The sequence below is a fragment of the Colletotrichum aenigma genome, assembly GCF_013390185.1.
Source record: "Colletotrichum aenigma strain Cg56 chromosome Unknown KSG_Cg56_contig07, whole genome shotgun sequence".
NCBI classification, from domain to species: domain Eukaryota; kingdom Fungi; phylum Ascomycota; class Sordariomycetes; order Glomerellales; family Glomerellaceae; genus Colletotrichum; species Colletotrichum aenigma.
In genome coordinates, this window is record NW_023500913.1 from 3,586,261 (window position 1) to 3,609,949 (window position 23,689).

The 23,689-nt window shown below is 55.0% G+C and overlaps 10 protein-coding genes across 10 annotated transcripts; 4 read left to right on the top strand and 6 right to left on the bottom strand.

Moving 5' to 3' along the window:
- Nucleotides 1-486: 486 nt before the first annotated feature.
- On the bottom strand, nucleotides 487-2,080 carry pgaX-0 (putative exopolygalacturonase X; the record flags this gene model as incomplete). Its single annotated transcript, XM_037326477.1, has 7 exons — nucleotides 487-1,057; nucleotides 1,127-1,237; nucleotides 1,293-1,488; nucleotides 1,546-1,582; nucleotides 1,633-1,818; nucleotides 1,881-1,945; nucleotides 2,008-2,080. The coding sequence occupies 7 exons, from the start codon at nucleotides 2,078-2,080 to the stop codon at nucleotides 487-489; spliced, it is 1,239 nt and encodes a 412-aa protein (XP_037175530.1).
- A 1,456-nt stretch (nucleotides 2,081-3,536) lies between these two features.
- Nucleotides 3,537-5,269, bottom strand: het-6-2 (Heterokaryon incompatibility protein 6, OR allele; the record flags this gene model as incomplete). The annotated part of the gene is made up of 2 exons (XM_037326478.1): nucleotides 3,537-3,542; nucleotides 3,632-5,269. The coding sequence occupies 2 exons, from the start codon at nucleotides 5,267-5,269 to the stop codon at nucleotides 3,537-3,539; spliced, it is 1,644 nt and encodes a 547-aa protein (XP_037175531.1).
- A 1,134-nt stretch (nucleotides 5,270-6,403) lies between these two features.
- On the top strand, nucleotides 6,404-8,442 carry CGCA056_v011232 (uncharacterized protein; the record flags this gene model as incomplete). The annotated part of the gene is made up of 3 exons (XM_037326479.1): nucleotides 6,404-6,497; nucleotides 6,565-7,909; nucleotides 7,959-8,442. 3 exons carry the CDS (start codon nucleotides 6,404-6,406, stop codon nucleotides 8,440-8,442), a joined length of 1,923 nt encoding a protein of 640 aa, XP_037175528.1.
- A 472-nt stretch (nucleotides 8,443-8,914) lies between these two features.
- CGCA056_v011233 (uncharacterized protein) lies at nucleotides 8,915-9,464 on the top strand (the record flags this gene model as incomplete). Its single annotated transcript, XM_037326480.1, has 2 exons — nucleotides 8,915-9,371; nucleotides 9,433-9,464. 2 exons carry the CDS (start codon nucleotides 8,915-8,917, stop codon nucleotides 9,462-9,464), a joined length of 489 nt encoding a protein of 162 aa, XP_037175529.1.
- A 623-nt stretch (nucleotides 9,465-10,087) lies between these two features.
- On the top strand, nucleotides 10,088-11,217 carry CGCA056_v011234 (uncharacterized protein; the record flags this gene model as incomplete). The annotated part of the gene is made up of 2 exons (XM_037326481.1): nucleotides 10,088-10,279; nucleotides 10,339-11,217. 2 exons carry the CDS (start codon nucleotides 10,088-10,090, stop codon nucleotides 11,215-11,217), a joined length of 1,071 nt encoding a protein of 356 aa, XP_037175526.1.
- Nucleotides 11,218-11,847: 630 nt separating this feature from the next.
- CGCA056_v011235 (uncharacterized protein) lies at nucleotides 11,848-12,474 on the top strand (the record flags this gene model as incomplete). The annotated part of the gene is made up of 1 exon (XM_037326482.1): nucleotides 11,848-12,474. One exon carries the CDS (start codon nucleotides 11,848-11,850, stop codon nucleotides 12,472-12,474), a length of 627 nt encoding a protein of 208 aa, XP_037175527.1.
- Nucleotides 12,475-12,524: 50 nt separating this feature from the next.
- Nucleotides 12,525-13,628, bottom strand: CGCA056_v011236 (Alcohol dehydrogenase 4; the record flags this gene model as incomplete). Its single annotated transcript, XM_037326483.1, has 1 exon — nucleotides 12,525-13,628. The coding sequence occupies one exon, from the start codon at nucleotides 13,626-13,628 to the stop codon at nucleotides 12,525-12,527; it is 1,104 nt and encodes a 367-aa protein (XP_037175524.1).
- Nucleotides 13,629-14,732: 1,104 nt separating this feature from the next.
- On the bottom strand, nucleotides 14,733-15,641 carry aiiA-0 (N-acyl homoserine lactonase; the record flags this gene model as incomplete). The annotated part of the gene is made up of 1 exon (XM_037326484.1): nucleotides 14,733-15,641. The coding sequence occupies one exon, from the start codon at nucleotides 15,639-15,641 to the stop codon at nucleotides 14,733-14,735; it is 909 nt and encodes a 302-aa protein (XP_037175525.1).
- Nucleotides 15,642-16,329: 688 nt separating this feature from the next.
- CGCA056_v011238 (Rhamnogalacturonan acetylesterase) lies at nucleotides 16,330-17,392 on the bottom strand (the record flags this gene model as incomplete). The annotated part of the gene is made up of 4 exons (XM_037326485.1): nucleotides 16,330-16,633; nucleotides 16,695-16,789; nucleotides 16,845-16,914; nucleotides 16,977-17,392. The coding sequence occupies 4 exons, from the start codon at nucleotides 17,390-17,392 to the stop codon at nucleotides 16,330-16,332; spliced, it is 885 nt and encodes a 294-aa protein (XP_037175532.1).
- Nucleotides 17,393-20,515: 3,123 nt separating this feature from the next.
- On the bottom strand, nucleotides 20,516-21,843 carry SAT4-6 (Satratoxin biosynthesis SC1 cluster protein 4; the record flags this gene model as incomplete). The annotated part of the gene is made up of 4 exons (XM_037326486.1): nucleotides 20,516-20,975; nucleotides 21,036-21,526; nucleotides 21,591-21,616; nucleotides 21,669-21,843. 4 exons carry the CDS (start codon nucleotides 21,841-21,843, stop codon nucleotides 20,516-20,518), a joined length of 1,152 nt encoding a protein of 383 aa, XP_037175533.1.
- Between the last annotated feature and the right edge of the window lie 1,846 nt (nucleotides 21,844-23,689).

The following is a 23,689-nucleotide window of genomic DNA, read 5'->3' on the forward strand; positions in this document are numbered from 1 at the left end:
AGCTATGCTCGGTGACAAAGTTCGATGCAAATGAGGGAGAAAGAAAGAAAAGACGGCTGGTTGTGGTGGTGAAGCTGAGGACAGCTCGAGGGCCGGCGGAAAGCCTCCCTCTCTCATCGTTGTTCAGCCTGGGACCCTGAACTTTTGGCTTGCTTGCTAGCGCTTGCGCTACACGGTCACACGCTCGGGAAGTCTGTTTACCGACTGCCCGAGGGGGACGAGCTAGTTTATGGCGTTTTGGAGTTTATTTGCCTGTACGAGTCGATCTCCTGAGTCCTCAGCGAGTAAGTTGTCTTCCCGTTGAAGGAATGAGATTGCGGACGATTTGACCGAACATGAATATTCTCAAGCTACGGTGAAAAGATATGTACTGAAAGTAAAAACTTGTGCCCAGCTATGCCAAGCCTTCTTTTTCCTTCTTCTCCCCCCTCTTCAGAGGGTCGCATCCATTCCCCACATCTTCACGCGCCCGACGGTTTAGCCCTGTCAACCTAAACTCTTGGTGGCCGTCGCCTTGGCAGTCTTGGAAGTCTTGGTCGTGCCGCCGCCGACCGTCACGCCCGTGGCGCTGCAGGGGAAGTCCAACTTATCCGTCGACGCGACGTTCTTGCAGATGTACTCCGCGCCGCCCTTCGTTCCCACGAGCTTCGTGCCCGTGGCGGTGATATCCTGGCAGACGTCGCTGCACACCATGCTCACGACCTCAGCCGCCTTGCCGCCGGTGCCCGTCACGTCGATGTAGTGCACGTCGCTGATGGTGACGCCCGAGGGGTGCTGCGCGCAGGCGGCGGCGGAGGTCATGTAGCACTGATCGATGACGATGGGGAGGTCGACGTTCTTCATGGTGAAGGTGTCGAAGGTGACGTTCTGGACCACGCCGGTGCCGCCGCCTGATGTGGACGTGGCGGAGGCGCTGCCGCCCCAGGCCTTGATGCGGGCGCCGTTGGAGGCGTTGACCATGGTGATGTTCTTGGCGTAGATGTTGCGCACGATGTCGACCTGGCCGGCGTACTGGCCCAGGGAGCCGACGGAGATGCCGTGGGAGCCTTGGCAGTAGCTGAGTGAGGGGCTGTCAGTCTTGATACTTGGGCAGAGGTGAATGTGATCTCCATGTTGGGGGACTTACAGGTTCTTGACGGTGATGTCGGTGGAGTTGGGCTTGAAGGAGACGCAGTCGTCGCCGTTGATGACGGTGCAGTCGGTGATGGTGACCTGGGAGCTACGGTACGTGTCCCAGCTGTTCCGGTCAGTGGCTATATCGAACGGGTTTGTGGCAGTCGGCAACGGCTTACCCATCGGTGTTCTGGGCCTGCTTTCCACTCGTCTGCACAGAGTTCATGTTCACGTGGCTATACGTGACGTTGGTGCAGCCTTTGACAAGGTTGTGCCAGAAGGGGCTCTTGTTCATGGTGATATGCTCAACGAGGACATTCTTGGCGTTGAGCAGGGTCAACATGATGGGACCAGTCTTGCCGGCCGCGTACCAGGCTACGTTAAAAGTCAACAAACACTCGTTATTGCCATAAGGCAAAGGGAGTTACGTACCGTCACCTCCTCCATTGTAAGAGCCGCCGCCGTATATCTGGAGAGAACGTCAGGAATGATCGCCGTTCCAGAGAGGGGAAAACTTACATGAATGTTGCTACCGCCGATGGCCCACGCGGTGTAAGCATCTTGGTAGGTCAGCTGGATGGAGTTCTTCTGCCAGTAGCTGAGATCCGTGCTCAAGCTGACGGTGCCAGAGAGCTGGATGGCGATGTTGGACAGGTCCTCCGTCTGGAGCACGGAGCCGATGGTGTATGTCTTGTCAAGGACAACCTGGGAAAGCAACAAGTCAACATCTTGATCAACGGGCGCCGAGGATTGGCAACATCACGCACGGTTCCGCCATTATTGCACTGCTTCAACGCAGCCAGGATAGCAGGGGAATCATCAGAGGTGCCGCCTATTTGGTTTTATCAGCTTATCGCTCGGAGACAAGGACCATGGAGCTTTAAGGTTACGAACCAGCAACTTGGCACGTCAGAGCCGCGGCGGAGCTGACGGCGGCAAGCATGGAGATAAGCGTCTTGGCAGCCATGGCGAACAAGCTAAACCAAGCCAGCGAGGATCTCGGAAAGAAAAGCAATAAGATGCACGTCAACAGTTGTTTCTACCCCAGATGCCAAGATATTGAAGGATCCTTATATGCAACCCTCCCCATTCCCATGCTGTTTACACTTATGAAAAGGACCAGCGAACTCCTCAACCTCGTGAGAAAACGAATTGCTTCCGACGGAAGATTTTGGGCGCCCTTTCTGATATAGACACCGCGATGTTTTCCCGTCCAATCAACCGTGCCATAACCGATGTAGCCATCGCTATTTCAGGCCGCCCTTCCTGTCCTTTGCCAATTTCCCACCATTGAGTGGGAGAGAGTCCCCACACGTGGGCGAACCTCGACCGGCACGGGACCTGGCGAGAGAATTAGAGTTGGCGAGTGCCCCCCTGCCGCTGCCGCTGCCGCTGCCGTTCATAACCAGATATTCAGAGGGGAGATTAGCTGCCTTTGTTCCTGAGATAAATTGCCTGTGATCCGAAGTATCCGAAGCCTGCTGGAACCTAGCCGGCTTCCGCGTGGTGGTCCTGAGTCGTGTGCCGATAACCGAGTAAAGCATGCATTATTATACAGGGGGGCGGCGCTACGACCAACAGGAAGGAGGGTGCGGATTTGCTGGAGTTGAAGATCGTTTTGGAAAACGGAATCGGATGTACGGCAAGAACCTGTCGTATGTTACTGTCATTCAGGGCTCTGCCTTTTCTCACAAAGGTTACGTGAATGCTCACGTTGCTAGACCTACACAGGGTGCTACCACAAGAGACCCCAGGGAAAGTAGTTGACAGACGAGGAAGCATTGAATTTACTGGCGTTTGGAGATATCTTCTTGGCTTCCTAGGTGAAGCTTCAGAGCAAACGAACTAGCTTGCGCTTTCCCTATCAGCCCAAGAGAAAACTAGTCTACTATCAATGTTCCAACCAACAGATATTCAAGCCAGGAGACGTGGAGACGTCTTGAATTTCTGCACCTTCTGACAAGAAAAGCCGACCACTTGAGTCTTTAACATTTAGGCACACTTGCTGGGAAACATATGACGATAGTATCGATGTAGTATAGTAATAACATCTTGATATTAAAGGAGTAATAAGTTATAGTAGCATAAAGAGGGAGATACCTGCCCCCTAGTAATTCGCGCTCTCTTCATTTACCCCTATAGGTAGCTATAGAGGTTTCTCTATAAGCTATCCTAGTCCTCAAATATTTCCCCGTGAGAGTTATACGGTAAAGATGTAGCGATGAAGAAGTCCTCCCATAGGAGCATACGACTCGAACCATTCCGCGAGATGCTCGGAATTCTCAATTCGAGAAAATAAGTCGACCGATCCCAAACTAGGCGCTCTATTGAAGTACAACAACGATTGGAGGGGATGGTGGTTGAGAAGCAGGGGGATCAATGTATCCCGGTAATGCAAAGATAGTTGGAGTGAATCTTCCCAGTCATATCTTGTCCGGCTTATATTGTATCCAATGTCCGAAGCATCAGTTGCATGTCGACTACCTTCCCGAGAAAGTATTGTAAGCCTTTGACGTACAGGTACAGCCCAGCTGTGGAGAAAGAACTGCGTCCGATCTCGACGTGTCTCATTTCCAAGAGGCATATCACAGTCTTCAGTCTTGTTCTCAACTGTGACGGAAATTCGGCGTAGGACGACATGTGCAACGGCCCATTTGTCCTTCGTGTCGTACTCAGTTGCGTCCCAGCCCAAGTATCCAAGGAGGTCTCCTGGTCGAACGTCATAATTGACCAAGAATTCCTCATCGGGAATGAGGCTCTCTGGGTAATAATCATGCGCCTGGGTAACAAAGTCTTTGAAAATTTTGCCATACTTGTACTTCTTGCTTTGTGGTCTCTTCATGGTGTAAAGTATTCGCAATGACTTGAGTTGCGGCGGCATGTTTACCTTGGGGTGCGTCCTGTTGCCGCCTCGTTCTTGGTCCCTGTGGCCATCATGTTCGAACAAGCCTAAGTCTTCGATAGTCTTCACTGGCTCAAGTTGGCTTATGACTATGAGCCCTCTATCCCCCCCTCCCTCGTACGGCGGCGTCAAACCGGAGACTGTAACAGGAGCAGATTCTTGATGGAAAAAGCGAGCGTTCGACGGACAACACGCTTGAGACTCAAGAAAGGCAATCACCTCCTCATCAAGACCGTGGATTTTACCCACATCGCGAATCAGACTGAGGGCCGTGTGCTTGGATCCTACAGGCTCATCCTCGTAGCAAATGTACATGAGCTTGACTAGATCTCGGAATAGAGGGAACCATGTCGATTGTCCGTATATGACTGGGAGATTCTGTCGTATAGGGTCGCTTTGAGGAACAAGAGAGAAAAGTGCGTAAATCTTGTCTGCCGCCACCGACGCCTCTGCAGTTCTATATTTCGCTATAAGTTCCATGATTGTTGATGTTTTGGCGACCTGAGACCGGTGATTGCAGAGCTGCGTGCTGATAGACATTCCTTCTGGCCTTTCGTGTATCGTGGAGTCATTGACGCGATTGCCAAATGTGGGTGAGTTATCAGTCGAATCTGAGACTTCACTTTGAGAGACCCCGGCCTTGGTTTTGATGGAGCTGACGGTCTGAACAAGTTCACTCCACGACAGCCTCTCAAATCCGTAATAGATGGCGATGTCCCTGGCGAGGACAATCTCTTGTATAATCCACACCCTATTAAAATAAGGCAATCGGTCAAACCTCTCCCGAAGTTTGCCAATCTCGTAATCGCTTCTAGATGCGAGGATTTGTCGCACATTTCCTAGACTTTCGCCAGACCCGAGGCTCGCAGCCACTAATGAGGCAGAGGAGTAGATATCTCCCATCATGGCAACTTGGTGGCCTTTCTCCTCGTTATTGTCTTGATTGATGCAGAGCGAGTCCATCCAGAAATTGACGTCGCTGGTATAGCCGTGGTGTCGCATCTGCCAAAGCGCGTACCAGCAATTGAATCGCACTTGCATCCGGAGCCCATTGATCACAACCGGCAGTTTTGGGATAGGCAAGCCCCAGGTGTAGGATATGGCGATGTAGGATGGACGACTATTCTCTTGGAAGTCATGGACCTCCAAGCTGAAGGCATATTCGTCGGTTCCGGTTGGAGACGGCTCCAGACGGAGCAATCTGATTTGCCTGGCGGGATCGGAGAATTCCAGGTGTTTGTAGAGGGACGACATCGTCTGTAATTTTGGGCGATGCTGTCTGATGGATGATGCTCTCTGGCAGACTAAAATTTCAATACGAGACTCGGAGAACCAACCGAGAGGCCCTGATGACGGGATAACAACCAAGACGAGAAACTTTCTCAGACGAGCCTCGCAAGCACATGGGCGCGCAGTAAAGGTTTTTATAGAAGCAAGGGCTGATTAGTTGGCCGATGCAGTGCGTCAGGAAGCCGCATGATAGAGGGGCAACTCCAAGAGCGAAGACCGATGTCATTGGGCTGTGCCGCAGTCGTCTACCTACTCGATCTGCCTTGTAGGCAGACCAGTAGGAAATGCACTAATAAACAACATTTATACTTTCTAAGTCGATGAATTAATTCCCTGAAAGCAAACAGCGTGATCTAGAACCTAATCTAGATTGCTCACAGTACTCACCATATCGGAACTGCATTCCCCTCTCTCACTAGGCGAAGGACGGGGTGTTATGCCCTTACTATTCGCGTTTATCTGAATGTTTCTCCTCTCACTAGCAGACGGGCTGGGAAATTTCCTAATCATGGTGCCCGCCACTTTAAGAAAGAAGATGAAGAAGAAGGGAAAAACATAAGGAGTTCTTGCGCTCCTCACAGTACAGTAGTTGGCATCCGCTGGTGCCAGCAGTCGTCAACCTCCAGGCCGTAAGTGCACGAATGTGAGTATGAAGTTCACGCCTGCATTTCCTTCTTCGATGTACACAGCAACCTTTTCGGATCCGATATTTCAGTCCAACCTTCGGACTCATGAAAAGACAATATTGCCAAGCAGGTAATTTAAGCTTGCAGACATTTTTCGGATGTTCGCCGGATTAGAATCCATCGCGCCGCACAGAAGCGTCTGTCTGTCTAGGCAACGACGGCCGTTTTGGGTGCTCTAGCCCGGCGTTCCAGGCTGCCGGGCCACTAAAACTCTTCTTGTTCACTGCCCTGGTTCCAACAGACTACCCCTATTGGCCAGACCGAACATGGTTATGACAGGCAGAAGTGGGCTCATGGCGATGTTGTCCGTACCAACAGCAATAGAGAAATAGATATAAGCATTGCCTTGAGTCTGTAGGTTTTACGAGTCTGTTGATGAAATTTCACTCATTCGACGGTAAAGAAGGCCAAAATGTCGTGGCGAAGCCTTGACGACATGAAGCACATCACTCAAGGGGTTGACGTGGTCAACCCTGAGTACAAGCACCCTCAGCTGGTGATTGTCAGTGAGTAGAACCCCTATGCGGGTGCCCCTTGTCAGCCCAGACTTCTCATTGACACATCTCACCCAAGACGATGCCTTCGTGCTTCCCAACACCTTGGCCACCCAATTCGCTTCCCTGTTCATGAAAGGGAAGCTCTTCAGCGGCAAGGACCCAACCCAGCCCCGACCGTCCGACGAAGATGAGCAGGCCCTCTTCTGCCGGCCCTACAGAGAATGGGCGCCGGCGCCGTACAACAACCCCCGGATCCGGGTCGACAACGCCCTATCCCGCACGATCAGCATCATTGGGGGCATGGGGGATCTCCTCAGCATCGTCATGACCACGAGCACCGAGTGCGACCGCGACCTGCACCACATGAAGACGCGGGTGCTCCACGTCCTGCCGCCCATGTCGCTCGCGCGGTGGCGCCAGAAGGGGCTCCACGAGCTCGCCAACTTTGAGCGCGCGTGCGAGCATCTGAGCCAGGTCGTCGACGCGTTCGAGTATATTAATCTCCCGCAGACGCAGGACCGCATGCGCAAGGCGGCCAACGGGGTGTGGGACACGTGTAGTGATTTCGAGAGGGCGCTGAACGCCTATCGCGCCGAGCGCGGCCGGACGTCGATCTCGGTGACGGCGATGTGGGAGGAGTTTCTGGTGGATTACTTGACCACCGTCGCGGAGAGGGCGCACGCGTGGACGCTGGCGCGGTTGGATGAGCTCAGGGAGGTGCAGTGGGCGAGGCTGCAGGGTACGGTGTCGATGCCCATACAGACGTTGATGCCCATGCAGTTGGAGATCCTGGACAAGGTGCACGATCTCACGGAACTCACGAACAAGGTCGACACGCGGATCATGCTGCCGCTGCCCGGGTTCCGGCTGCAGACGCTCACGGCGGCCATCCCGCGGATACGGGACAACTGGGAGGGGTACCAGGGGGGCACGCCCATGACGGCGTTCCCGTACAACATGCGGTTCCGCTCGAAGGTGTACGCGTTGCGGTGTAAATGGCTCACGGACCAGGCGATGGTGCTCTACACCATGCGGAAGGGCGCAGACGTGAGGCAGCGCGGGGATCCGGTGCGGAGCGAGGAGACCAGCCGGCTGCAGGCGCATGCGTATGTGACGGCCAGGCGGGAGTTGCGCGGGCCGTCGCAGGCGATATCCGGCGACGAGCCTTGGACATGTGAGGTGAAGCACATGATGAACTTGGGGAATAGGTCCCTTCGGACGTGGGGGTTCGTGGGGTATCGCATCTGCTACGAACACTCTGACGAGGAGTGGAAAACGTTCCTGGAAAAGTTCAAGAGCGACGTGACGGCTTGGGGGGATGGGGTGCGTGGTGCTGGTGACGTGAAGCCGTTATGCAAGGTGCGGTGGCTCGATGGCCGGGAGCATGGCATTCCCGAAGGTGATGTCGAGGCAGCGAAACGGTGAGTGCTCTGATGCCAGGCTACTTGGAGGCACCTCTGACATCCACAGACATTACCAGGAGTATAGCAAGTCGCCAGCGATGGCGATGTTTCTCCCGACAGGTCCAGACTCGGTCTTCTTGGCTGCGGACAAGGCGTCCATCGAGTCTTATCTGCATCCGATTCAGGACAGTGCCGGACCTGTCATTCCGGTGGGTGATCTTGGAAGTTTCATCCTCGCCGTCGGAAGCGCGGATAGTGAGAGGCGGAGAAGGGGAAGAGACGAGGGCGAGAGTGAGGATGAGGAAGCGGCAGACGAACCGGACGGCTTCAACGGCATTCTAAGAGTGCTCGGATCAGTCCTCTTCGACGACCTCTGGGCATCCCTATTCCGCCACGCTTTCCGTCTATCGGACCTGGCGAGGCTGGCAGAGATCCATCCTCGGCAGGTCTATGTCGGGCCAACTGTGCCCATGGAGAGAGACGGCTGGCGGAAGTCGGGCACGTGGAGTTTGACGGTGTTGAAGTCGTTTGAGAAGTGGCAGAAACAATGACGTTGCTGCTCGCTCGACTCAAAGGAGGACCTGTACACGTAAATGTCTGTATACATAAAGATACCATCGTTGAGTCAATAGTGCCAGCTTTTCTTGTCTAGTTGAGGATGGTCGTTGCCCAACGATCAAGCCTATGAGACCCTTACGCGCATTGTAGAATTCTCGGGGTCGCAAGCCAACCGATGAACCTCTCATCGTGAAATGAACCATGGGCCTCATAGGCCCCGTACATTCAGACGCAAGTGACTGAAGTTGAGGATGCCGCGTCTGGGCATCCGAAGATCGTGACGTCAGCTGGCAGTCATTCCTGCTGATGCGCAAGCACCTACATCATGTCAACGAATATCTCTCGTGACGAGCAACTTCAAATAAAGGCGAAGCCGATTTTTTGCGACCTTTGACTGAATTTGGGCGAGTCTCATTCCGGATACAACGACTCAGTCAACTTCACCTTGCCTGTCTTCTGTTCGACATGGCCACCACGTTGACCGGCCGCTGCGTCTGCGCCCAACTACAGTACTCCGCCAAACTTGCTTCCACAGACGATGCGAGGACATCTCTGTGCCACTGCTCCAGCTGCAAGAGAGCCTTTGGGACCAACTACGGTCTGACGACCAAGGTTCGTGGCTTCCATACCGGCCTTCATCTATCGCAATCACCGAGAGGTGCGCTGATATCATCCCATGGCCCAAATGTCTCGTTAGAAGGCTTCTCCTACACGCGAGGCCAGCCGAAAAAGTTCAAGCAGGACAACGGCGTGGTCCGGGAGTTCTGCGACACCTGCGGCGCGTTCGTGTGCGAGTACGGGGAGGCGGCGGCGGACAAGTTTCGGTACGTCATGTGGGGGACGTTCGACGAGCCTGACAAGGTGCCGCCCAAGGGAGAGTTCTTTTGCGCGCAGAGAGAAGCGTGGATGCCGAAGATTGACGGTCAGTATTGTTATGTGTGCTGTCGGGAAGCGGACGGGGTGAGTGCTGACGGTGGGCATAGGCGTCTTTCACAAACAGGAGATCAAGCAGTGATGGCGCCCACGGACGAGGAATAATCGAGGTCAAGAGATCTGACAAAGCGGCGCACAGATTTGGGGCAACGGTATCCGTGATACGCGTATTGATATGGGATACGAGCACACGGAGTTCCGCCGTTGGTTCGGGTTCGGGGATGGTGCCGGGGATGAGTAACGGCCCTGCAGATTGCCAGAGTTCAAGGCGCAATTGAACAGATGAATTCCATTTTGTGCCAGAATTCAACGATTTCCTCGGGAATGGTAATTTTTTCTCGCTTGGCAAGCACTTCCATGCGTGGGATAACAAATGATTGATCAACTTCACACATAACCATCCATGTCGCCAACGCCAAGACCCCGCGCGTGTGGCTTGCGAAAGCGAAGGGAAGCATTTTTAGACACGAGCAAACCAACCAACCCCTGGACCTGGCACACAGCGTAAGCTGAAAGCCGATCCCCCTCTTATCGCCTTTTAAGCTTGTTCATCGCGCCCCCCCTTCCCCTCCATCATGTTCCCCGTCCTCCGTTCGTCTGAATCTGCGCTCCCGCGAAACTCTCCCAATTCCCCGGGACAGCGGTCGCATCTGGAAGCCTTGGCTGCGCATTGCAATCACGGAGAGCTCATTCCGACATCAAAAGATGGGCCAGAGAGAAACTCAGCCCAGGACGGGCTTGCGACAGCGCAGTCGCACAGCGCTTCTTATCGTGGCATGTGCCCTCGCACTCTACGCCGGCGTCGTACAGATCTTGACCCTGATTGCCGGCACATGGGTTACACGGGGCTGCGATGGCATCCAACGATTGGGACTGTCAAGCCTGTCAATACTAAAAGTGCGTCTGCAACCTGTGGCGGCTGCGCAACGCTCAAAGTTTGGCTGACCGTCGCACAGTTTGACGGCATCGTTTCCTCAGCCTTGAAGCCCGACTCATACGATCTCACGATGCACCTCTTCCTCTCCTCCTTCGGCTACGAGTACCCAAACGCCTCAACCGCGGCCTTCGCTACCGCCGAACCCAACTTACCCTACGACTTCATCCAGATCGGCGAGCACCTCGGCGTCGACCCCTCCTCATGGGCCTGCCTCCGCAGCGCCGACCAGTGCACATCACCATTCTTCAACACATTCAGCCGCGACAGCTTTGAAATGAGCCGCACGCTGGAGTACGCCTCGCATATCCTCGCCATCGCCTACACCGCCGTCCTCTTCCTCACCGAAGCCCTCATTGCCGCGCGCCCGAGCTGGCTGCGGTGCCAGTGCTACTTCGCCGCCCTGAAGCGTGTGTGTCCCTGCCCGCGCGGCTCGCGCGCCCAGATCGAGGCCCTGTCGCCGGGGTTCTGGGACAGGTACCGCGAGTGGGTTTGGTTCACCCTGCCGGCGTTTGTGTTCCTTCCGGCCTTTGGACTGGTGATGAAGGGGCTGCTGCTCAAGAGCTACATGAGCCGGCCGGGGGCGGGGGTGGTGAATGCGCGGTTTGGGGAGGGGTTCGTCGTGGCGGAAGGGACGGCGATCGGCGCTGCGTGTCTGGCGGTGGTATGTGTGTACGTGAGGGCGTCGTTGGGGAAGAAGGTGAACTGGATGGAGCAGCAGGGCGGTGTTGCTGATGCCGAAAGCAAAACTGCGACCGTCGGTCTTCTGTCGAGGGGGTTCACTGACGCCGAACCGGACATGCCCCTCTCATCGGACCCTTATGGTTCACATTGCGACCAAGAACACGCTGGCGAGAAGGACGAGGCTGGTGATGAAGAGCAGCGGCTCAGGCACACGTAAAGCCAGCTGCTGTGATGCAACGCTTTGATGGAATTCAGCATCTAGATGAGAATACCCATTTGCCCACTTACCTTACCTACATAGGTAGCAAACCGTCCTACCAAATGATACCACAAATCTCAGATCCCCGGGCACTGCCCCTCGTTTCACGACCTACGTAGCTCGATTGGCGAATCAACGAAATCGTCATCGATTGCGGTTCCTGCCGATCGGCCCTGCATAAGGGTGGACAGGAAGAAGAACCGCATTCCGCAAAAAGAAGGGGTTTCTCCGCTAAAACGCCATGGCGTGGAACACGCGCATCGCACCACAATCCTGATGTCATCGCTTCTGCGACAAGCTGTCATCGATTCTGCGCCCGCCCCTCGCATCGGATGAGGTATGAGCGCGTTTGCAGAGGGCAACCCCGTGCGGGAGGGATGATGCCATAGTTCGTCAGGAGGAGGGCCTGTTAAAGTGAAGCTGGGCTCCGAATGTAATGGCTCTTTCTTCATTTGCTACCCCCCTTAATACTTTACCATAACACTGCACAGCTACATTGCAACAATTCTGAGTAATACTCTCGAAGATACTATTACTCGACTGAAGAAGCACCATCCAAAACTCATCAACCCAAAGAGACCTACCATCATGGCCGCCCGTCATTTCGCAACACCCATCGCCGCGGGCGCAGTCCTCCTCGGCGGCGGCCTCTACGCCTTCAACAGACACGTCAAGCCCGAAAACCCGGCCGGCGACCCGGCCCAACAAGTGTTTGACACAAAGAAGCCCCGCCCGACAGCCGACGAGGTCGCCAACAAAAAGCAGCAGGCCGACGCGAAACGCGACCTCGGCATGGGCGGCGCCGGCGTGGGCATGAACCAGATGACCGGCGGCACCGACATTGGTTCCGGCCTCAAGAGCGGCAACACGGACAACCCGAACCGCGACACGCCCAAGGGCCCGAAGGACAAGTTCCCGTCGGATGCGGGTGCGATTGGCGGTGGACAGGGACGCGGGAATGCGAATAGCAGGGCGATTGAGACGCATGGCCCTGGGTCGAGCGCGGGTGCGAGTAACACCGAGGGAGGCATTTCGCAGAAGCTGGGGAGCATGTTTGGCACGGGAGGCGGCAGCCAAGGGAAGGAGAGGCATCAGAGGCCGGTTGATACCAAGGTTGCGAGCCATATGGCTGACACCCCGACGAACCGTGGAGGAAGCCCGTGGGATAAGCATCGCAAGGACGTCACGGCGGCGGCTGCGTCTAACCAGTCATGAGATGATGAGTGAGTCCTCTGTAACTGTAAACTAGAGAAAAGAGTGAAGCATTAATAATTGGCACCAATCTCCTCATCATCCTTCACTTGCTCCTCGTCCACGATGATAACGGCTTTACCGCTGATCTTACCGCTATTCACAAGCTCCAATGCTTCAAAGATCTCATCCAGTCCGTGGAAGACGTTATTCTCCAGCTTGATGCCATGTTCCACGATATGTTCCAGCATCGTCTCCGTCTCTCCCCTTGAGCACGTCAGAGTTCCCTTTACCGTGATATCCCGCACTGTCAACTCCAAGAACGGGATCTTCACCTCAGCCGGCTGCGCAAGCTGGTGCATTGTGCCATGCATCTTCGTAACCGCGCACGCAAGCCCAGCAGCAGACTCCGCATCCGCCAGATTCACCGTCGCATCCGCCAGCACTCCCCCCGTCGCCGTCTGCACCTCCGCCACAACCTCCGCGTTCCCCATCCTCGCATCAAGCACAACATCCGCGCCGCTCCGCTTCGTCAGCTCTAACCCTTCATCCCGAGCATCGACCCCGATCACACGCAGCCCCAACGCCTTCGCCATCTGCACGCCCAAGTGCCCCAGCCCGCCGCCCGCCCCGACGATGGCAAGCCACTGCCCCGGCTCCAGCCCAGCCTGCAGCACCCCGCGCCAGGCCGTCCTCCCAGCACACGCCAGCGGCGCGGCGCTGAGCAGCGAGACGCACTCGGGAATCCTCACGCTCGTCCGCGCGTCGGCGCGGACATACTCCGCCAAACACCCGTCCACTTGCATGCCCAGGATACCCTTCTGATTGGGGCAGTAGTGCGTGTACCGCTCCGGGCCGGTACACTCGGCGCAACTCCCGCACAGCCCCAGCGGGACGCCGCACATGACGCGGTCGCCGATTGTGAAGTTCGCGACCGCGGCGCCGACGGCGACGACGGTGCCGGCGCCCTCGTGGGAGGCCGTGATGGGGAGAGGCAGCGGGAGGGCGCCGGCATGGAACAGGCTGTCGGTGTGGCAGTAGGACGCGACGGCGACTTTGACGAGGATGTCGTGGGGTTCGAGGGCGGAGGGGACGGGGACGGAGGCGAGCTCGTAGGGCGCGTTGTAGGCGACGACCTGGACTGCTTTCATCGTCTCGGGGAGGGTTGCGGAGGCCATTTTGTTCGGTGAGGATTGTTGAATCTGGCGAGGTCGCTTCGCGGTGTTTGGTCGGGGTGGGATGGGGTTGAGGGTCTATCTCGAGGGGACTTTGGCGAGGAGGGTAAGCATGGTTTGGCTAGGCGAGATTGACGTAGTGTTCGTCTGACGGTAGCTCGTTTGGATTGGAGGAGGGGGTGAAGCTGCGTGAGCTTGGCGTCAGCATGTCGGACGTCTCGAGGATGCGAAGATGGGTGGACGGTCGTACTTAGAGTGTGTTGACTTTAAACGAGGCGTCAAGTTTGCCTGGATTTCCAAACACACAACATTGTGTCTACTGTCCTTGAGCCAATGCTTGTGGTTGCCAGATGAGTGCTTTGTGCTTATTCTATCCTCATCCCAAGGCCTGGCCACTTCATCTTGTCATTCTCACAAGGTCGATGCATCGGTCGGTCGATCGGTCGGCGGAACACGCTTCCATCGTGCTAAGCGCGCAGTCTGCTTCGACGTCTATTAGAATCATTTCCCCAAAACAGCAGCCCACCAGACTTACCGAGATGACCTGGTTTCTGTCGATGGGCTCCGTGACAATGGTTCGCTGTTTAGTAACTTACTGTCCAGATCAACATACCGAAGCATCTTCCGGGTGAAAACGTCGAGCCAACGCGATCATCTGCCATACCATCTGCCCACCATCCCGCGGTTCTGTCCCCCACTTGCCGATCCCACGTGGATCTACAGCCCGAGCTCTCGTCCCGCTGCGGATGCATCCACAGCGGACCCCCGTTTCGGAGCCTCGTGTTTCTCTCCGATGGTTTGTTTCTGATAGATCTGTTGTACGCGTTGAGATGGCGGTGACAGGATGAACCGGCGGTTTGTGTTTTAACACTGGAACCACATTCACCAGGTTGACAACTTGATACCTAGGCTGAGGCTGGCCCGTCAGACTTGACAATCTCTACAACGAGAAAGAGGTGGTATGTCCCTAATCGACTTCAAATCTAACCAAGTATCGACAAGGGTGTTCTTCACATGCCTGCTTGTATATGAACCGACTCTATTTTCTATGCTTACGGTATCACCAGAGTGTCATAAACGCCGTATTTCCCAGTTGACGCAAGCCGCTCACTCCTTGGTCTCATCTTTCGGCCGATAAACCACTCTCTCCTTCAGCAGGCGTGGCGTATCCGGATCATGAGTAGGCAAGACAACAATGTCCGTCTGCCTCGCGTACTCCTTGATCTTCTTCAGACTCTCAAACGCCGTGAACGGGTCACTGTTCGCCCCATCCGGTGCCTCTGCATCCAGCAGATGAATGCCGTACGTCGCATCCCCAGCCAGAAGGTACGTTGTCTTCGTCCCATCGTCACTATCACCGACAACAACCAATGAAATGTGCCCCGGCACATGCCCCGGCGTGTCCACCGCGACCACCGTCCCGTTCGCCGTGATGGCACATGACCGCGCCCACGGCCCAACAGCCCTCTTCTCGTCAAAGTCCAAAATCCGCGGCTCAAACCCCGGCGGCCAGTCGGACGGGATTGCCCCCTGCATCGCCGCGTAGATCGTGTGCTTCCCGAACGCGTCCCAGTGCTCGCCCCCGACGTAGATTGGCACCTCCGGCGCCGCCGCCGCCAGCTCCTTCAGCCCGCCCGCGTGGTCGTGGTGCAGATGGCTCACGATGATCGCCTGCAGCTCCGTCGGCTTCACCCCGCGCTCGGCTAGGCGGTTGACGATGGCGTCCTCGGGGGCCACGTCGAACTTGTTGAGGATGCCCGGGATGGGGTTCCAGCAGGGGAAGTAGCCGGCGTCGTTGCACTTGGTGGAGATGCCCGTGTCGAAGAGGATCGGGCCCGCCGGGTGCCGGATGAGGAACGCGCCCATCGGGAGGGGCCCGAGCCAGGGTCCCGTGAAGGAGCGGAGCATGCGGAATGGGACGAAGGCGTTGGTGATGGGTTGCCCGCTCATCGGCTCCCGCATCCAGCATGTGCCGGTCGGAAGGAATTCTACGGAGATCTTGTCGTCGGAGCCCATGGTCGGCGATTTGATGCCGGGATGTCCAAGCGAGGGAAAGAAGATGGTACTAGACCTCTTGAAGTCTGGTAGGAGACGGCGCGAAGCAGTGATGGGGCAGACTAGAAAAGCTCAATTGTTTGGCAGGTAAACAAGGCTGGAACCGCTTTTTCAAGCATTTTCATGTCGTGAATATGCCCTGCAGCCTGCAGGTGGTCTGCATGGAGGAATGCGGCTGTCGTATCTCGGCCAATGGTGCGGGTCGCGATGTCTGTCGTCCTGCTTAGAATAGCTAGCTTCGCCACCGGCACTCCGCTTCCAACCCCTGCGGCTCCGGATCCTTGGTTTCGGTCTTACCAAAATATCGTCGTGCAGCTGTTGGTCGTGAAACGCTGACGAAGGCCGGGCATTCATGTCGAAATTTCACCCAATATTCGGTCGAAAGATGCCACGGCGTCTGGGAGGTGAATTCTGCATCGCTGCGGCCGCCCGTAAAACCTCAACATCATTTCATGACTTTCAGCCTAAGTTTGCAGACATTGGGGACGTAAGAAAGGTGTGAAGGCAATATGCTATGCATTGTATATACGCTCAAGGCAACTAGACCACTAACAGTGTCCTGGCTCGCCCGAGATCCTGAAAGTATGTGCATGAATCCAAGCTAATGTACGCTTGTAATATAGACAATTAGAAAAAGCCAAGAGGCTGCTTATCGCAGGAGGGCGTGAACGGTGGAGTTGTAGTTGTCGATGCAGGCGCCGAGGTAGGTCGAAGTCAGCGAGGCCGTGGTGTTCTTGGCCAGCTTGGCGAGCGCGCTGGTACCGCACTCAAGGCCGAGGACGAAGGCCTTGTGCATCACGTCGGCGAGGTACGGGGCCGTGTGCGTGTGGTCATTGGGGTAGTTGGCGTTGATGGTCGTCGCGCCGAGGTTCTTCATCGCCTGCGCGGCGTACTCGCCGTGGGGGACGAAGTAGAAACCCTTGGAGGGGCCGCCGAGCTGCTGTACGGCGAGCCTGGGGTCGACTGTGTCAATACCAATGTCATGTCATGTAGAGTCTTTGCGAGTGAGCTTACCAGCAGTAGTAGTAGAAGCGGTCGGCGGACCAAGAGAAGCTGCCGGACTCCCAGACGTTGTTGGGGGTGGCGGCTGAGATGATGACCTTGGCGCCCTGGGTTGGGGTTAGCTTCCTGCGTGTGATGGACTAGGCGATCGTTGAGCCTCACCTTGGCGTTCATCTTGGTTGCGGCGTTCTTCAAGTACGCAGGGAAAGTAAGGACGGTCTCCGCGACGCCGCTGCATCCATCTTTAGTCTCTGTTGCACTCACACATCTCACACATCTCACACAACAACTCACTTGTAGGTCGTCTGGCACGTCTGGGTGCCATCACCGAAGCAGTCGGTGCGGCCGTTGTCGGTGGTGCTCAGCGAGCCGCCGTCGTTGTGGCCGAACTCCATGATGACCCAGTCGCCGGACTGGACGAGCCCGGCGACGGTGTCGAAGCGGCCCTCACGAGTGTACGAGCGCGCGCTGCGGCCGCCGATGGCGCGGTTGTCGACCTTGGCCTTGCTGGTGTCGAACGAGTACTGCAGGTACTGGCCCCAGCCCTCGGTGCCGGAGCCGCCGCCGCCCTTGGCCATGGTGCTGTCGCCGCACATCCAGACGGTCGGGGTGGCGCGCTTCTCAAGGACGGAGGAGTCGGCGACGTCGCCGGCGGGCAGGGCGGAGGCCAGGCCGAGAAGGCCGGCTACTACGGAAAGAGTCGCACGCATGTTGTTGGTTTGAGATGGATCGAGTTGGAAGTGAAAGAAAGTGATGATTCGGCCAAGCGAACGAGAGAAACGGGGTGACAGCAAAGCTTTGTTAGAAAGTGGATGATAGCCTCAAAAGGAAGAAAGAACAAAGTCCACTTCTTCAGACGGGATGGGATGTTGGGATGTCAGGGCTTCTTAATGAAGCTTTCCGCATGAGCCGGGATTTGTGGGAAATCCCATGCTCCCAGAAAAAGACATCACGACCCTAAGTAAACCTTGTCCCTAGTCATAGTCATGGGCCAACCGTCGCTTGCTTCTCACCATCGACCTCCTCAATATCGAAAGGCAACAAACGTGCCGATTCCACTCGTCCGGGGTGGCTGCTCGGCCCATCATTGGGCGAGAACCATCGTGAACGACGTCCCAAAGCGGGCGCGGGCCTGGACAGTGTGTGCCATGTAAAGTGCGAGTGTTCACCCAGAGCGGAACGGCTGAACGCAAGCCAGCAATCAGGTGAGCGGGCTGAGGTCGCATCGAGGGCGCCGCTGGGCGGAGAGGAGTGAGGGAGTTGAGAGACTAGGAAACCCCACACGCAGCGTACCACGCAGTAGCTCTGCTCGTTTCGAACAGAACACCTGGGCGCGTGGCGTGCCTTGAATCTCCGTTCCTCGCTGCGCTCTGCAGTTTGTTCGGGCCCGGCTGGTCGGCTTTCTCACTCTCGAATGGGAAGAGGTTTGCCGCGGTGACCCCTTCGCATCCCCACTTCTTAAGGTAAGACAATCGCGCAATCAATCTGGCTTTGGGAAGAAAAAAAAAGGGGGCCCTATTTGGTTGACACGTTTTTCTGGCCTGCGGCGAACAGGAATCTCCGCCAATCGTGCGCTCTTGGAGAAAAAGCCGCCAGTGGAAGAGTCTCGGCCGGGATGCCCCAGCGGTAGTGTGCCTTTTTGGGACGGCAATGCAACACGAGTGCCGGAGACGCGAGGGGGAGTGACCAGGGAGGGGCATCGGGTAATACGTAACAAGGGGAACATTCAACAGCGAGGTCCCATTTCCTGTCCCCAGGTCGGATATCTCTTTGGGTTTGGTGCGAAACGAAACGGAGGATTTCCATGTTTTGTGAAGAGATGGTCAAGCGACGGGATAAAGGCACGCGAGGTTGGGGTTCGCGGACCCAAGACCGCCGTCTTTTAGCACTCTTGCCAGTCCTTGCAGGACGCCATTTGAATGCGGGAGATTGCCCAGACGGCCTGCCGGCATTTGAGCTGCCCCTCGGATAGCTCCAGGGCCGTTATGTTGAGCATTGTCCCGGTCGCCAGGTGACTGTGACTGAGATCAGATGAACTCGCCGTCTTATCCGACGGATGCCGGGTCGTGATTGGCGCGATTCGTTCCAATGCGACGTCTCAAGGTGGTCTTAAGCTTTCCGGCCAAGGATCATCCTGAAGGTTGGCAAAGCTTAAAGACGGGATAGACATGAATTCAGGAGAGTCGGCGTGAGCGAAGAACAACGAAAGTTAAGAATAGTGGTGAGCCTCTTGCATGCAGATGTCAACATGGGGGAGCCAGCTACCGTATATTATGAGAAAACTTTGACGAGCCTGCCAGAAAGCTGCACACTTGTCAAGTCGTGCACTTTCTCGACTGACCTTTTGACTTGATAGATTCTCTTTTGTGTGGTAGAAAGTTAACCGAACGTGTAAAGCCAGGGTCAAATTCTCGGGAAGATTGCAGGGTGAGCTACGATGCAGCTAAGGAAAGAGTATTTAGAGTGGGAATAAGGAAGCACGCCATGTAAGTTGTCTCGGTGTGTCGGTGGAGGTCCACTCATCTGCTCGGTGAGTAGGTCTAGACCTTCAGGGTTCTCCTATTTAAACGCGCCTGGCCACCTCCCAACCGCTCGAGATAACGGGTCTGAATGCTTGAATATTCAGCGACTGCAGGTACGGCTGGCGGAACCGTTTTCTGTGGCCAAGTCTAGATGCCATCAAACAACATCTCCCTATCCGGCGAATCTAGGTGAGATGATGCTTGGGCTGATTGGCGATTGGCGTAAGAGAAACCAGATGTCTCAAACCGGCGGTCCCTCAGCTGGAGAAGTTCTGATCATCACAGAATCACGACCAAAACAATGCTTTTCGTCGGCGCCAACGTTTTATCCAATGTAAGGAGACGGTGCCCTGAGAGTAAGACACAGGGGCAGAATCACCCAGCATCTAGATGACTCCTTCATACTTCCATGTCTGGCAATGAGCGGCCAGATTCCGTGGCTAAGCTCTCATTACCTCAAATCAATTTAAGAAGTAGGCTTTGAGCCTTGACCCCCCGTGGAACAACCCCGGGCGTAGGTCAGGCTTGTGACTTTGATACCCGCGCGCTACGTTTCTATCATTCTTCTAGTCCTGCTGAAAATGTTAAAGAGCTCTGAAGCGATGACTGAGAATTGTCACAAGGATAGTTACGTAAGACTAAAAGACAGCAAAGTAGGAGTCTAACGATGGGCGAGCTGTATCATTTTGGCCCAGAAGAGCGATCAGCAGCAGAACCTACTATGGGAGTTTTCAAATCACATTTGCGTGGCTGAGCCCCTTAAAAGTCGTGTCCCTACTGTACTACACCCGCAGACTTGCAATCGACGAGATAAATCGAACTTTTGTCATAAAGCATTACAACGAGTGCTGCGTTTTTAATCTTTCTTGAAAGTTTGCGGTAGCAACCCAAAAGATGGGGAATCATGCTGATGAACTGACGTAAGGAGGTAAAAGAACAACCAAGACCGCCAAAGTATGTGTCAGACGATGAAGCTAATTTTCATTGCGGCACAGGAAAGACACCTCATTGCGCAACCAGGCCTCTGAGGCAGGCATCCAACCAGCTACCCATATCACCCACTGCTGCGTCCTGATATCATTACAGAAAGACAAAGGAAATGCTGAATCAGTCCATGCACCCTTGTTTGAGCCACTCAAGATTCCTGTCATACGCCAGAACCCACGCCGAACTTGCTGTTCCGTCTCACCGGCTTCTCAGACTCCAAACGCTCCTGCCCCGATTCCCCATTCTTGTCCATCATAACAGAATTCGAATCATTGTATGTAACCTGAACCTTGAAAAAAAAAAAAAAAGCCTTTAGCATCCTCATCAAACCATCATATCGTTCTTCATCTTTTGTCTTACATTGGTCGTTCTCATAATGCCGTTGTACGTCATGATCTCCTCCTCGCTGCCGTCTGGAGAGTGACCCCTGATCTCGGTGTGGGTGCTGCGCATGTCCTTCAATGGAAAGCCGTTGCCGACGGTGTTGCGGTGATGCTTCGACGTTGTGCCGGTTCCGGTTCCAGTGCCGTACCCGGTGCCGTAGCGCGCATACTGGCTGTTGTTGTAGACGCCGTTGTCGTTGCTGCTTTTGTTGGAGAACATGCCCGGCATCCATTTGCGGAAAAGGGGTCGTAGAGCAGGGACGCACGCGGCGATGATGGAAAGGTTGACTTCGATGGCGCTGTAGGTGTCCCCGACTCCGTCTCTAGCATCGTAACCTGGGTCTAAGTTGTAGAACTTCTTTCGCAATTCGTGTACTCGCATGATCGCCACGACGATGGACCTTGGCGATTGTCAGTAAAATGCACAACGAAAGTCAGTGAGCCCATGGCCAGCGACTTACACTCCACCCGCTAGGAACACCACAATCAAGCCAATTTTGGCGGCCATGCGCATCTTCAATCCCAGGAAGATCCAAAACGGTATGGCGAGGACGAAGAAATCGGTGATGATGGTGATGATGGCGCTGACGATGTAGAACAAGGGCCCGTCGATCTCTCTCTGTTTCTTGACGCTCATATCCCAGAAAGCGTTGATGGGTATGGTTTGGAACAGGACCGTCAGAAAGATAGCAACCATCGTGAGCAGGTTGATCGTATTCAGGACGTAAATGGTCCATCTTACTCCGCGCTGGTGGCCGCCCAGTCTCAAGAGGAAGACGAGCACAGATGACTTGACGAGGGCCAGAATTGGGTTATAGAGAACCTGCAGAATCCAATTCCAGAACAGCATCGGCGCCGGGTCCCAGTCGGCGGGCAGCGACGACGTTGGAAAGCCGATGTAGTAGTACTTGAAGAACATGTACGTCGGAACGAGCAGCGCGAGAGAGAAGAGCTATCATCCACTGGTGTTAGGCAAGACTTTGCTCGTTATCGGCACACTGCCGAAGGATCCTTACCATTGCACCGGTCATGAAGTAGTCGTCTGAATATTTGGTCAATGGTTGTTCAAAGTACATGCAATGAGATTTACATACCGAGGCCAATCTGCTTTGTGGTGAACTTGCTGTACATTCTCAAAACGTAGCTCAGTAATGCTGTAAAGGTGAATAGGAACAGTATCGCCATCGCCACCTGCTGAAGAGGCGTTGACGGGATATCTCGGACATCTTTCCACTCGGCTTCGATGCCTCGCTGCCACAGAGACTCCATGACCTGGGATAACATCAGAAACTCCGGGAAAGAGTATGTAAATGTAAACTTTGAACTCCCGCAGCCTGGGCACTGAAGTTAAAATGTTTATCAGTGGGGGTGAGCAGGCCAGGGGAGAAGACGAACGGGGAGCTCGGGTGGCCGCGATGGGGCCCGTGGGATGGTTCGTGAGATATATACAGATTGATAGATCTCTATCGACCTCTTGGACGTAGAAAAAGGTCTGCTGTAAGGTTACACTCCGTACTGTCTGTCGCCGATGGTGAGATCGTTCGCTGGCTTGGGCTTCAACCTCTTTGATGGCATGTATAATCACTCGCTATCCCGTACGCTCACAAAAGGAGAAGCCAGTGTGGCTGACCTCAGTCGTCCGTCGGGTAGGCTTGAATGAAAGCCCATCGTGCGTCGCGTGGAGAAAAGAAACCCAGATTTCGATCCCGTCTGTTGGTACCCTAATCGTGACAGACGTGCAGACCACACAGCCTAGTTTCATACCTCGTCTCGCAAGCTCCCGGTCAAAGAAGTCTTTGAGAACAGGGCAGAATGAAGCCTAGCACCTCAGAAACTGGTTGGAGTTCTTCAAATCTCCGCTCCTTGGGTGGTATTGCTGAATCCCTAGCCGGAACATAAGGCGCTAGTAAAATGATTCAGGGCCTCTCCGCCGCCACCAAGAGGGAACTTCTGCCTCCGGCCTCCCACAGAGGATCTGTCTGGAAGGACTAGGGCTCTGCATATCCGAGACTTGGCTTCAGGAGACGGAATTCCCAAAGTTGTGAGTGGTCAGCTGCGGGATAGCGGCCGAGGAGTGCCAGGGGCTGGTCAGGGATGATGCGTTCTCGAACATGAAGGGCTCTCTCGATATCAAGTTCCTGCAGCTGTGTACTGTCTCTTGACAAGGATCAATCGTGCGATTTCATATAATGCAAAACTCTATTTGGATGGAACCGGGAGAAGTTCATCAGCTCGTATTCCTCGGGGATTGACGCTATTCATCCCATGATTGTTCCTGTCAGTGCCTCTCGGCTTCCCAGGAAACATGGAGTCGAGATGGAACAAGCCGACGAACGCACAGGCATAAAATTGAACATTTATTCATCATAGGACGATACCGTTCAGACGGTGCCAACGCGATGGAATCTTCACGTCCAGATGGATACTGTTGTCCTCACGCGGAGCTAGTCAACCCGTGGCGTAGCGTCGTTGCTGAAGAACCCCACGCTGTACGAAACAGGATTGAACCTCTGCATATGCGAACCCAAAAACTAGCGTAACGATGAATCTCTAGCATATTCCGTTGGCTACCTACCTGTTCGCTACGCCGCGAATACGACGTCGTCGTCGATTAGCTCAGTTCGCACTGAAGCACAATTTCAGTAAGGCGTCGCTGTACCCGGGAAATGGGGCCAGGATGTGAGATCAAAAAATGTGACTGAGGGCGGATGTCCTCTGCGTCGATACGACATTCTCCTCGTTTTCCAAGCCAACCGAGGCCCTTTCTGTTGGTGAAGAGGGCATGCCGGGGGGATTAGCGAGGTGGAAACTAACCCTGGCCAAGCCCGCAGACACGAATCGCACCAAGATGCTGACGACTCGGCTCACGACCTTTTGACTTAGCGGTATTGCTGATTTCCGCGTGTTACCTCTTCCCCAGACGTGGCGACAGGGTCCAAGGAAAGAGAGTTTGCTACGCCGCAGAGATGCAGTTGAAATTGCATGCAATCATGCAGCATAAAACGCCCCTTAGGTCGGCAAATAATTTCTTCGTCTCTTCTAGCCTGCAAACTAGTACATCGTGTCACCATGAGTGGTCAATCGGTATGTGCTTGGGGTACCCAGATAGTCGTGG